This window comes from Ursus arctos, unplaced genomic scaffold (genome assembly GCF_023065955.2).
Source record: "Ursus arctos isolate Adak ecotype North America unplaced genomic scaffold, UrsArc2.0 scaffold_14, whole genome shotgun sequence".
In the NCBI taxonomy this organism is placed as follows: domain Eukaryota; kingdom Metazoa; phylum Chordata; class Mammalia; order Carnivora; family Ursidae; genus Ursus; species Ursus arctos.
Window position 1 is genome coordinate 43,798,445 of NW_026622808.1, and position 13,611 is coordinate 43,812,055.

Sequence of the window (13,611 nt, forward strand, 5' to 3'; positions counted from 1 at the left end):
CAGGTGAAAAGTATAAACATTCAGAGAGTGAGACACTTAATGGCCTTGATTAGTATTTTTAGAGTTAGAATCAGAAACAGAAAATATCCCTGACAAGGTACACGGATAATACGTGGGGGCTGGGGATTCACCAACACCTGTTTAACAAAGAACCTTGAGGGCCTGTAGATGCCACACACTGGGGACACCATGGTCAACGAGAGAGACAATTTCACTGCTCTCAGAGGTTGGGGACGGAAAAACCATAATTGCAGGAGTTGGGGCCCCTGGAGTCTTGAGGTTCTGGGCAAGTGCTTTCTGGATCTCAGGTTCTTGTTTTAAAAATGGAAATAATAGTACCTTGTCCTAGCTCTGTGTACTGTTGCTATAGAAATTTTTTTTAAAAAAAGGTTGTGAAGTTGTTTTGTAGGGTACAAAGTAGAAAAGGTATTGACAGAAATTAATATAAACATGTCTTTCGGTATCTTTTATCTCCTACATCAGGATTCATCAACCTTACTACTACCCACATTTGGGGCCAGATAATTCTTTGTGGCGGGGGGCTGTCCTTACAGTGTAGAATGTTTACCATCTACCATTAGAAGTCAGTAACATCCACTTCCCACCCAAGCTGCAATAGCCAAAAGTGTCTTTAGACATTTCCGAATATACCCTGGGTGACAAAATCATCCACAGTGGAGAATCACTGCTTTAAGTCAATTCCCGATCAGATTAAATCCTTGGACTTAAAAAAAAAAAATCCAAAAAACAAAACAGATGCCTGAGCCCTATCTTCGATCAACTGACTCAGAATTTTTGGTATACAGCTGGGGTGAGTACATTTTAAAAATAAAAAAATACATAATTCTGATGTATATCCCGGGTTAAGAAGCACATATTAAAAAACAGAAAAACTCATATTAATATAAAAAAGAATTTAGCTTTTAAGGGGATGGAGAAGCCAATGCCTACAAAGCAAATATCTGGATACCTAGATTGGAGTCATCATAACCTGGGTGAAGCCATCTTTTGTCTAATTCTGAAATGACCTCTCCAAAAAGCAGCTCTAAGGCTGATGAAGACGTGGTGTGGGTAAGGCAGGAGCGCTCCCAGGGGAGGCAGTAATGTCTTCTTCCTTGTGCCTGAGCACAGAATCCTCTCTTTCTCCTTCCCGAATCTTAGGCATCTAGATCCAGCTCAGTGCTGCTTCCTCTGAGGCCCCCTCCCACTTGGATCTTGCTCTACTTTAAAGCAGATTTTCTTTAGGGATCCAGCAGCTCAACTAGGCTATTTGTTACTTGCCATCAGATTCTCTGAGCTTTTCATCCCTGACTTTTAATATTCCTGTTGGCATGGAATGTATCACTACTTTTTTCTCTGCTGCAAAGCCTACCTTAGCATCAGGCGAGGGCGTGTCTTGGTTTTTACGTTAGCACCACTACTGATGGAGAGAACAACAAGAAGAGACATTTGTGGAGTAATTTCCATGTGCCAAGACTGTGGTTTATACTTTGTAGGCATTGTCTCATTTTGTCCTCTTAAAAAAAAAGAGCCAGGTACTGTTTTTATTTTCAGTTTTACTGAGGAGGAAATTGAGGCTTGGTAAGGTTAAGTAAGTTACCCAAAGTCACACAGCTAGTAAGTGGCAGACCGAGACACTGAGCTTGGAGATGTCTTACTGCAAAGCCTATGCTCTGAAGATCTGCTTGATATAAAAGAGCCAGTCCCTTAAAGACTTCAAGGGACACCTTCCAGTAGAAGGAAGTTGTTGTGGTTTATTTAACTAACAAGACTGGAGTTTTCATGGAAGTAGGGGAACTCCCTAGGAACTATATATGGTTAAGTGTTAAGTTCAAGTTGAGAAAGGTAGATGTTAAGAACTCCTTAGCTTTTAATGTTTAGGGCCTTAGTTGAATCTTGTGAAAGGATTTTTAAAATTTATTTGTTTTTAGTAATCTCTACATCCAACATGGGGCTCCTACTCACGATCCCGGGTCAAGAGTCGCATGCTCTTCTGACTAAGCCAGCCAGGCGCCCCATGAAAAGGATTTTGAGCCTAGTTTCTGAGATACCTGCCAAGTATTCTTTTTTTTTTTTTTTAAGATTTTATTTATTTATTTGACAGAGAGAGAGACAGACAGCGAGAGAGGGAACACAAGCAGGGGAAGTGGGAGAGGAAGAAGCAGGCTCCCAGCGAGCAGCATGGAGCCCTATGTGGGGCTCAATCCCAGGACCCTGGGATCACGCCCTGAGCCAAAGGCACACGCGCAACGACTGAGCCACCCAGGTGCTCCACCTGCCAAGTATTCTTGAAAATGACCCACAGATACTGCTCATGATGCGTACCAAGATTTAAACTCAAACAGCCCATGTCATTAAAAGACAGAGGGATCTGTGTGGGTGCAGGTATCACCTAGAGCAGGACTTCTTAACCTCCACACTACTGGCATTCTGAGTTGGGTAATTCTATGCCATGGGGGGCTGTCCTGTGCATTGTAGGACGTTTAGAAACATCCCTCACCTCTCCCCACTCGATGCAAATAGCATCTTTCCATCTGTGAGAGCAAAATGTCTCCAGAAAATGCTGAATGTTCTCTGTGGGGCCGAATCACCTGTGAATGAGTACAGCTGCCATTGTGCTCCCCAAAACTAGGGAGGCACCTAATAACTGGTTTTCCTTCTCTTAATGGGACAGTTTTCTAGACCAAATAATGAATTCTGTGGACAAAAAGGAGGGATAGTTGTCTTTCTTAAAAAGTGACTTTGAGAATTTCATGAGAAAACTCATGAATTTAACTTACCTTACTTCACATAATATTTGTCCTTAAAAAAATTTCTTTTTACACAAAAAATGAGAGGGGCTTTTATATCCTCATTGGCATACAGATCTGATAATAATATTCCCATCCTGGGCAGGATTGGAGGTTTGTTGGTATGTATGGATGGTTGGTGTAAAAAATTTTGCCAAAGGCAGTCAAGGGAATCCAATATGGCAAGTGATACTAGCATTGGAAGCCTTCTGATATGGAATATTCATACAGGAGGTGAATCATTAGACTCTATTAACTGGATTTTTATTTTGCTATTTTTTTTGTATTTTTATTTTTTTTTAAAATTTTACTTATTCAAGAGAAAGAGAGAAAGAGCATGAATGGGGGGTGGGGGGACTGAGGGAGAGGGAGAAGCAGGCTCCCCGCTGAGCACAGAACCCGATGTGAGACTTGATCCCAGGACCCTGGGATCATGACCTGAGCTGAAGGCAGATGCTCAACTGACTGAGCCACCCAGGTGCCCCTAACTGGATTTTTATTCACTTGGCAGGAGTTTAACAGAAGAACAAGAAGCTATTAACTATTCTCTTCTCAAATGGGAATTTGGAATGAATGAAGTATTCAAGTGGAGCCTTCTTTTCAGGTTTTTGGACACACAAAAATAACTTGTAGCCACTTGGTGGAAGAAATGACTTTTTTTTTTTAAACCAAAGTCTGGGTGGAATTATAAGAAAAGCAAAGCAAACAATTAGGGAGGCCAAAGCGGGAATCAGTACTGCTGATCTAACACACTGTTCCAGATCCTTCCACCAGCTCTGAGTGGACTATTCTGGGGGAGACAGTGAGAGGGGTAAAGACTCGCGATGGCTCAGAGCTTTTCCTGTAGTTTCATGAAGCTCCCCCAAACATAACCTATTTCTGAGACTGGTCCAGCTCCCAAGCAAACTCCCTGGTTGACAAATGGACACTTTGTTGTTGCTGTTGCTGTTACTATAACATATTCATTGTGTCTGTGGTGGTGGTTGCAGAGGGACATCTGACATGCAGAGAGGTGGGGTTCCCTTGTACACATCAGGCATTAACTTCTTTTCTGGTTCATCCAGATAAATGGCTCTCAAACAGGGGTGATTCCCGCTCCTACTCCCTAGCCTCCCCGCCTCCGCCCCATAGAGCATTTGGCCAAGTCTGGAGACATTTTTGGTCATTACAACTGAAAGGGGGGTGCTACTGTCATCTAGTGGGTGGAAGCTGGGATGCCACTCAACATTCTTCAGTACACAGACTAGCACCCCACAACAAAGAGTTACTTGCCTCCAAATGAGAAACTTGGTTCTAGGTGTGTTTTTAAAACTGAGGGTTGTGACCTATTAGTATGTGCTAAAATCATTTTATTGGTTACCACCACCAATTTTGAAAGATGGGATAGAAAATGTCAGACTGCATCACACAGAGGGTAAATATTGTTTCATAAACTATTGTGTGTGTGTGTGTGTGTACACATACTGGGTTGCAATATTTCTTACTGGGAGTCGTGGGCAAATAAGGTAGAAAGGCACTGATCTTGCCTGGGACTTCTCAAACTTTAACGTGCGTTTGAATCCACAGAGGATCTTGCTAAAATGCAGATCAGATTCCTCTGGGCTGGGGTTAGGGCTGCGATTCTGCACCTCTTATAACCTCCCAGGTGAGGCAGATGCTGATGGTCCATGAACCACACTTTGAAGAATAAGACTGTAGATGACATTTTAAATTCATTCATTAAAAAAAAAAAAAAAGAGCAAGTGGCTATGACTCTGGGTATTGAGCGCCAGTGATATCTTTTGGGGGTGGCCTCTATATCACCCAGCAGGGAGAAAAATAGTTCGTTAATTAATGGGTAGTATTTAAGGATTTAGTACATCTCGTATCTTACGATGCAATGTGATAATATTTGTTCCACAAGATGTGCCTTGGCTACTCTGTGTGTTTGTGTGTGTGTGTGTGCGTGTGCTCGCGCCCGCATGTGTGCACATGTGTGTCATGTATAAGTCTGTTGCTTACTGCCTCCATGCCATAGTCTGCCATAAGAAAACAAAAACCCGTTTCTAAGACACAAAAGTATTGTGTGGGTCATGTTAGCAAGGCTACTGTGACCTTAATATAACAGAGCAATCAGCCTGGCTTCTTAGAATGATTATTGGAACATTCTTCTCTGGAAAAGAAAACAAATTAAGTGTATTCACCAAATGTCTCCTGGAACAGAGAAAGCTGTTCTGATAAAGACACTTAGCAAAACTCTTCCTTGAACACAAGCTTCAGAGAAAATTCAAGACTGGTTTTATATAAGGTTTGCCGAAAAGTCAACGAGACCTGTTTCTATGAATGGCTTTAGGAAGCAGCTAGATTAGAAGAGAACTACTTGAAGACATGCCATTGAAATATAAATCTGTAAGGGTGAGGCTAACAAAAGCAAAAGCAATTACTTTTGGGTAGTAATAATCCATTTGACACAATTAATCCAAATAATCCAAATCTATTAATGCTCCCTTTTCTTCCCTGCACGCAGGGCTGCTGAAACCTCAAATCAGGCATGGAGAGACACATTCCCATGTCCACGTGGAATGGAAATGTGTCTCTATATCTAAGACTCCAAGAAAAATAATGAATTGTTACCATTTGCTCGTGATTCTGAAGGGCATGGGGCAAGAGAGGATTCATATCTGAATATGAGATTCATTGCAATAGGGCATCAGAGGCATCAAAACACTCTTCTGTCCACCCACTCCCACCCTAATAGAGCTCACTTTCTAAAAACTTCTATTGTTAGTGCTTTATTCTTTTGGCTAAATATTTTGTTAAAATTGCAAATATCCCCACAAAGGCAGCACTAAGTCGTCTTCACCTTAACAGAGGAAGAAATAGCAAATCTGCTAGAGGCAGATTTGGATGGTGGGGGAAGTAGGAAAAGATAGAAGATATTGGTCTTTTGAGGGGTGCTGGAGGAGCAAAGCCATGACGATGAACTTGGATTGTCCTATAATTCCCACTTGGAAGAGTCTTGGGTCTGAAGTTCACCTCTAAGAATTCAAACCCCAATCATGAGTGCATGTGCATGTGTATCTGGTAATATAGTAACGTTGCAAATCAGGGTGGGAGGGAGAGGCCCACTACTTCTCATTTCCCTCTAACTCTGTCCAGTTTCCATAATCTTTTTGGGTAATGACACCCCTCTACAGCTCTAATGCATGGCTCAGGACATGGCTTAATTGTCAAGAATTTACTCTGGGGTTCAAAACTAGATGGAGAAAAAAGCAACAACTGTTTCTCCTTTCCTAACTGCTTTCTCTGGTACACTTCAGATTTACTTTCCCGTTCCAATATATACAATCACACAGATTCTAAAGCATGTCCTTATAGACTGGAATATATGCTCTTTAGTCTCATAACTGAAGAAAATAAGGACAAAGTCAGAGTTCAATTAAAATTTGATCTGAAGAGTACTGAAAGCTCAGCTTCTGACTGATTTGGAGGGCTTAATTTCAGATTGATAACCTCAGGGAAAATCCTAGCAGAATTAACAAAGGAACCTTCCTAATGGTCTAGAGGCACGTATGTCAATTACTAGTCCAAGATTTCACCACAGAAGTCACAGGGACACAAAAGGCACTGGACCGTAGACCCCAGATTTACCCATCCAGGCTCACATATCTGTGCCTTAATACATCAAATAAAATCCCTGTAGCTCTTCACATAGCCAACGTGTACCCTGGCCTCCGTGGATTTTTTGCAGTTTAACTGCTTTTGTTTTTGTTTTTTAGAGCCAGCTTCAAAAATTCTCCTTACATACAAAGAACAGCTTTAAAAAAACCCTGGTTGAATTATGCTGAGATACTAATTATGTCTAAAAGAACTACTTGGTTGAATTCAGCTAGATTTTTTTTCCCTCCTCAAATCAGTTCTATGTTTAGCTAGTAATAAACTCCTCCAGTCTGTAGAACAATTGGCACGGCGGTCCCTTTAACGAGTCAGGATCACGCAAAAAGGGCCAGTGGTGGTAGAAAGAAGTTTAAAGAGCATCACCACAAGATGTGGTATGTGGCCATGGTTTGCCCAAACCAGATGTCAAGAATATCTGGGGGACAACTGGGGGATTCTGAATATGGACAGTGCATTAGATGAACATTTATTGACATGGAAAATGGAAATCATTAGCTTAAAAAAGCAATTTCTGCTAAATTTGTTAAAAAATACATAATGTATATAAGCACATAGAAAAAGATCCCAAAGAATAAATACTCAAGTAATAATTCTGGGTGCTGGGGTCATAGCGTTTTCTTATTTTTGCTTCACTGTATTTTTCTTTTTTTTAAGAGGGAGAGAGTGTGGGCAAGGGGGTGGGGGAGGAGCAGAGGAAGAGGGGGAGAGAAAGAATCTCAAGCATGATGATCGCTCTCACGACCCTGGGATCGTGACCTGAGCCAAAATCAAGAGTTAGATGCTTAACCTACTGAGCCACCCAGGTATCCCTGCATAGCTGTATTTTCTAAATGTCAACAATGCCCATTTACTACATCTGTAATAATAAAAGGTATTAGCCATTCCTCCATGCCCTAAAAAACTCCTCACATTCAGAAGGTCAAATGTGATTAATGTGCCAAGGCACTATGGTTTTGTTTAGGGGGTAGGGCCAGGTCAATTCAAAATCACTTGCAGGAACAAATAATTCTATGAGATGATAATGTGGATGACCAAAGGCTTCCTGAATTGTTGACGATGCAGTCTATAGCCATTACGGTACTCAGTCCTCACAACTATGGTAAGAAGTCAGTTTCTTTACAGTTGGGGAAACTGAGGTCTGGAGAGGCTAAATTATTCACCTGAAGTCAGCTCAGCAATGGCAAAACCAGGATTCCTACTCCCATCTGGCTCACTTCAAGGTACCAGTCCTGACCGTTGTTATTCTGCCTGTTTCAGAGCTACGTTTTACCAGAAGTTTTTTAAAAAGGTACCAGGCTCCTGTCTATCAAACAACGCTCAGCAAATCTGGGGTTAGCATCTTAAAGTGAAAGCGAGGCTCTTACAGCACCTTAGATGGATACGGAATTTCGTTCAACAAGAAAAGAGGAGGTGTGGGAAAAGCATGCCCATTTCAGGGACGACGAGGACGATGGTGATGTGGTGATGATGATGGTGGTGGCCACCGCTAACACTTACCCAGCGCTCGCCCGGAGCCCGGTGCTTGCAGCTGCATGCAGCATTTCACCCCCGGAACGACTCCACGAGAGGTTCTGCTTATTATCATCTCTGTTACATAGATGAATCGGCTGAAGATTTGAGAGATTAAATACCTTGTGGAAGGTCACCCAGCTTGTAAGGATCAGGGTGAAGTCTGAAGGCTCTGAAGCAAGGCCCCTGATCACTACGCCATGGCTCCCATCTGGGGTGCTCAAACCTGCTTATTGCTTGTAGAGGAGAGAACTCACTATCTCAGTGCCCAGATGCCGCATGCCTTGATTTTCTTTATCAGCCCCCTGGAACCACAACCTGTTATATTGGTGAGTCTTGTGCACCTCTCCCCACATTGTGCTTTTGGGACTAGTTTCCTTCACCCGGACAGCTATGCACCTTACAGATATAACAGAATAACATAATGCTTCCTTGTAGCCTATTTAGCAGTTACTTCCCCGAGCAGGAGGACTCTTAGTTGGATTGATAGATGTTCACCTGCATCGCGCTTTTGTAATTTAATAAGGTTATTGAAATAAGGTTATCTGTGGTTTCATATATAAATATAGCAAATACATTTTAGTAGGCAAAGGTTTCATTTTTCAAATTACCCCTTTAATGGGAAATATTCACACTCAATTATTGTGCTGACACATAAAGTGGACAAATACCCGATTTGATAATGGAACAGCAAATTAAAATCTCTACAAGGCAAAGAACACAGAGCAGCAGCCCCATCCGAACCTGACCGCACTGCCTGATTAAGTGCTTATGGGGCGGGTTTGGTAAGGGGCCCCTTCCTGATCTGATAACTGCCACGGAGAAGCCAAAGGCAGAGTCAATCTGCAAATACTTAATCCTCCAGAAGGCAGATTAAGTGTATAATTGACCTATATAATCCATGTATCATCTCCAGTCAAATGTTCCCTAGGCCTGGTTCACAACGACTCGGGGCCTGAGGAACGCCAGCGCGGAGCGTGCATTACCACCAACGTGGATTCCATCCAAGTTCGAGATGGTTTTTTAATCACTCATCTCCGAGCCTGTGAGGTTTAAGCAGATGAATTCACCCTAAGCACATCTCTTTTAATCCCGATTTTCTTCTCAGTCTGTGTCTTCAAGAAGTACAAGGAGCAAGGAAAATAAATTAATTTTTGTTTAGACCTTGAAATCTTAGGTGCTTCTCTTGATGATCTGATCTCTAATTTCAAAAAGCATGTTTTTGTTTTGGGGAAGATATTGAATTAATCACCAGAGAAGGGGGGGCGAGAAGCCATCTGCATGATTTATGGACACTCAAGCTTTAAATCACTGTTTTCAAGCTACTTCTTGGGTTTGTGCTTTCCTCCTCAGCAGCTGCTTTAGGAATACGGAGATTATTTCATGTCTATATTTTGTATTTTCTATAAAAGTCAGCAATAATTTCCAGGAGGCCAAGCCTCCACCTGAGTCTGATAGCAATTCAGTTCTCCTTTAAAAATTCGGCATCTTTAATATCATTTAAATTCATGGTTACGGTATATATTGCATCATTCCCTAGCTTTAAATCTCCAAATCTTTTGTTTTGAAATATCTTCAACTGTTATTTTGCAGCAACTGAAACCAGTTTACAATGGAAGGTCATATTTTTAGAAAAAAAAATTACAAAAATGCAGATGAAATGTACAGCTGTACATTTGAAATACCAGGGGAAGCAGTTGGAGGATTCTTTTCCAATCAGCCCTTAATTTTGGACTGGTTAGCTGTTTCTTAGGTGCACGACTAAAAAAGTTGATAGTATTTTATAGAGGGACAGTGTAAATCAATTATTAATACATAGGGAAACTTTTACTGCATCAGAAAGACCTGGTTAGGCAACCTTCTGTCTTAATGTCTTGCTTCAATAAACCTAGAGAATGCCTGTTTTAAAAAAAAAAATGTTGGTGAACATGAATTTGGAAAGCTGCTCTTAAGTTACATAATAAAATAGATAAAAATGCAGAACATTAAATATAGAGCCCCAAATGCTATGCTGATAATCTCCCACAAGCACCCAATTCCAGCCAAAAGTACAATGACAAGGCAGAGAGAAAGCTCGATCAGAGGGAGCCGCAGGAGAGGGGCCTGGTGAGAACGGACGATGCACTCGTTAAATGACCAGCTCTTAGTCCAAATATTCTCAGATACAAACACACACTGATGCCATCCAGCCTGTTCTATAAGGCACACTCGAAAAGGCAAAAAAAAAAAAAAAAAAAAAGGGTGGGGGTGGAGAAACAAAACTAAAACTAAAAAGCAAGAACTGGAAGGACATATCAGGTAAATAAAATGGACACTTTGAAACACAGCTGAAAATACAACAGGAACTCGGAGAATATTCCTCTGAGTGACAGATGCCAGCAGGAACTAAAAACCAGGGACTGACACAACAGTCAGAATCAACAACCCCCAAACAGCAAACAATCTCGGAGATATATATTTTTTCCTCATTCAAAATGCTAATTTTCTATTATTCATTTTTGCCATTTATCAAAATGCAACAATTTGGAAGAGAAACCTCTCAGATCAACAAGTTTTTCCTCAATAGATTTCTGCCAATTATTTAGAAACCAGCCCCAGGACTACGATCGCTAAGACACGGAGTTGAAAGAGTAAGTTTACTGTTGCAAGAATTTGAGGGTAGCCAGTCTCACAGACCCTTCTGCCTTAATAGTCCCATCCCCTTGTTTAGCTCGGGGGACACGAGAGCCTTGCAGAGCATATATGCAAAGAAATAAACACCATGCTTGAGGAAACAGAAGCTGCAAATAATCAAACATGTTGGTAATCTGATGTTTTGCTGCTAGATTATAGAAAAACAGTAAGTACTGAATTAAATTGCCGAGACTGCATGGTAATGAAGCTTTTTGAGACGCTCTGGGTTTCTCAAATGACAAATGTTTTAAATCCATGACAGATTCAATAACTTTTTTTGCACTACATCAGTTAGGTTGCCTAGCACCAATAGTCTGTAAATTTGGGGAGCAGGTTATTCGGAAAGTAAGAAAGTAAATGGCAAGAAATTCGTTTGCTCCAAATAAGCTACTGAAAAATTTTTTTCCACAGGGGTGGGAGTGATGTTCAGTGAATGAGAGTGAAGTCTTTAAACTCCAATACTCAGGGGAGTTTGCCTAAGACTCCCTCAGGAAACATAATTAGGATAATACAAGAATAAACTGTGAGGATCCCCACAGAGTTGCTGACGCCATTTTACGTTGGTCAGTGTAATTCAACAAGGGGCTAGAAAGACTTGTGAGTTCTTGAATGACCCTAAACATAATTTGCTTTCTGAGCAACATATTCTTAGTAAATATGTCTTTTCATTACTAATTCACACAAGAAGTCAGAGGGCTTGAGTTTGACTGCGTTCTTCCCTCGTCGGACAAGTCTAGTCTTACCATCTGTGCTAGCCAAGGCTCTACTCTTACTTTTTGAGTAACATTTCAGTTGTACTCTCCCTTAAGAAAAGCCACTGAAGAGGACAATTTGTCTTGCTGCCTCCAACAAGGCTACCTTAAAAAAAATTTTTCCCCCTTGTAATTTTAATTGAAAAAAAAGAAAGAGGGGAGGGTGGGTTATCTGTGATGAAGTGACAGGCTAAGCTACAGATTAAACATTGAATTCAGTACGAGATGTTTTCAAGTTTCAGAGAACACCAGGTTATACGCACACGCACTCGCACAGGAACGCACACGCACACTCACGCGAGGGCCACACAAAACTGAGAATCAGAAGATACTGATCAAAGGAAAAGAAAAAAGGCAACCTAGGCATTGAAAAGAACAATCCACAGGCTTCTTGAAAATTTGTGGTTTGGAATTTAATTCAGCGGAGATGGGCAGAGTGTCCACACTCCTAACTGCAGACCGGAGGGTTCTGCCTGTCTCTGTTTTCAATGCCTATTGGATGGGTGACTGTGCCCCCGTCATTCTAGGCTCGGTACTTTCATAAAGGCACGCATGCAGAGAAGGGAGAGAACCCGCTGGTGAGCTTTATGCATGTATGAGGCATTCTCAGTGGATGTGGGTCATGCTAGAAGATGTACACAGGAAGATTATTTGATTCTAATTCATGCCACTTGATATAATGTGATAAAACATTTGACATGAGAGATAAGTTCCATTTTAATCCGAGAGAGGACGGGTGGGAATTAAAAAGTAAGAAGGGTTTTCTCAAGGAAAGGTGATGCCGACGAAAGAGCGATAGTGAGCACAGAAAGAGGATGATTGGAAAAGAAAAAAAGAAAAGAGCCTTTTCGACACACAAGGAAAGCAAATGGGCTGGAAGACAAAGCATATAAAAGTCAGGAGCTGCAGAATCCTAAGCGCTGCCAACAATGAGCTCACTTAGCTGTGGAACAAACACGCACACACACACACACACACGCAAACTCAATGTAAATTGCTGAACACAATCACAGAAAAAATATAGAAACACGGATTCCATAGTAGACCAAAACATTAATGTTCGGGCTGGCATAAAAATATACGAAAACCTGGACAGAAGGAGCTCACGCTTCACAAGACAGAAGTAGGCTGCACAATTAGAGCCACACGGAGACAAGTACGTCAGCCTCCGTGCACTCTGGCCGGGTCTACACTGGCAAATTCAGTGAAAACTTGAAGCAATATATCTGGCTAAATTAGGCAGCCCCATCTGCTTTGGCCTGAAAGAGGCGGATGGTTTGAGACCAAAGCAGATTCCTTTTTTTTTCTTTTTCTTTTTGCCTCAGTGGCTTGCTTCGGAAATGCAGATGTAGTCACAGTGGAACTAAGATTGCTTGGTAACGATTAAGCCTCAGAAATCTGCATTTTCTCCAGTTCAGTCTGGGTCTGGCAACCTGATATACCTGCTTCTTCTCCCAAGTTTTCGAGTGGGTGGGTGGGCAGGGGGCACCCCAGTTTAAAACCACACTGACTGAGCAACTCTAGCGCAAGAGTTTGCCAAAACCCAGGGCTAACTAAGCATTTCCAGTCTTCCAGAAACGGAATCATCTTTGAAGTGATAACAATGCAACACTTACTGCACATCTGCAAGCCACGGCTGGGGTCAGGAAGGTACCACTCCCAGGAGAGGGAGCTGGTGTCAGCCTCCCGGACGAGAACACCTCCCTAAAGCAAGGCCAGATTGCAAGGAGGAGAACCATGACCAAGAAAGGTCTTTGCCAGTTACAGAAAGCTGCCTCACAAGCTTCGTGCAGAAACGAGGCTGCTTGCTGAGAGGCTGTGCGCCGTCCTACGTATCACACAGATTGGGACTGAGACACGGCCACACCAGAGTGGGTTCGGAACAGACACACGACAGATAAGAGCCTAAGGCAGAGGGAAAGGAAAAGATATTGCTTGAATCAGGACCAATCCATTTTCTCAAAATGTGACTTATCCTCCTGTCTCTTATTTTGTCACATTTTGGAGGGTCTCCTCCTTGGTCTTCAAGGAGGAGAAGGCATTTACTTACATCAAATAACCTTTCTATATACATCTCCTCATTGACCTTATCACGAAGGACATCCTGAGAGTGGCGGACGAAAGTCACATAGGCGTCGGCCACGTCCATCCCAGGTTTCTGCAAAGAAACAGGAAAACATGAAAACGGAATTTTCAGACAGTGACTTCCTTGATTACTCATGCATCTTAGT

At 41.9% G+C, this 13,611-nt stretch overlaps 1 protein-coding gene across 1 annotated transcript in view; it reads right to left on the reverse strand.

The window, feature by feature from the left end:
- The window catches only part of CADPS (calcium dependent secretion activator), a 793,408-nt gene that overhangs the window by 25,090 nt on the left and 754,707 nt on the right, over nt 1-13,611 (reverse strand). Inside the window, exon 36 of the mRNA XM_057311862.1 lies at nt 13,431-13,538. Within this exon, the coding sequence (XP_057167845.1) occupies nt 13,431-13,538 (108 nt within the window). The remainder of the gene's footprint in view (nt 1-13,430; nt 13,539-13,611) is intronic.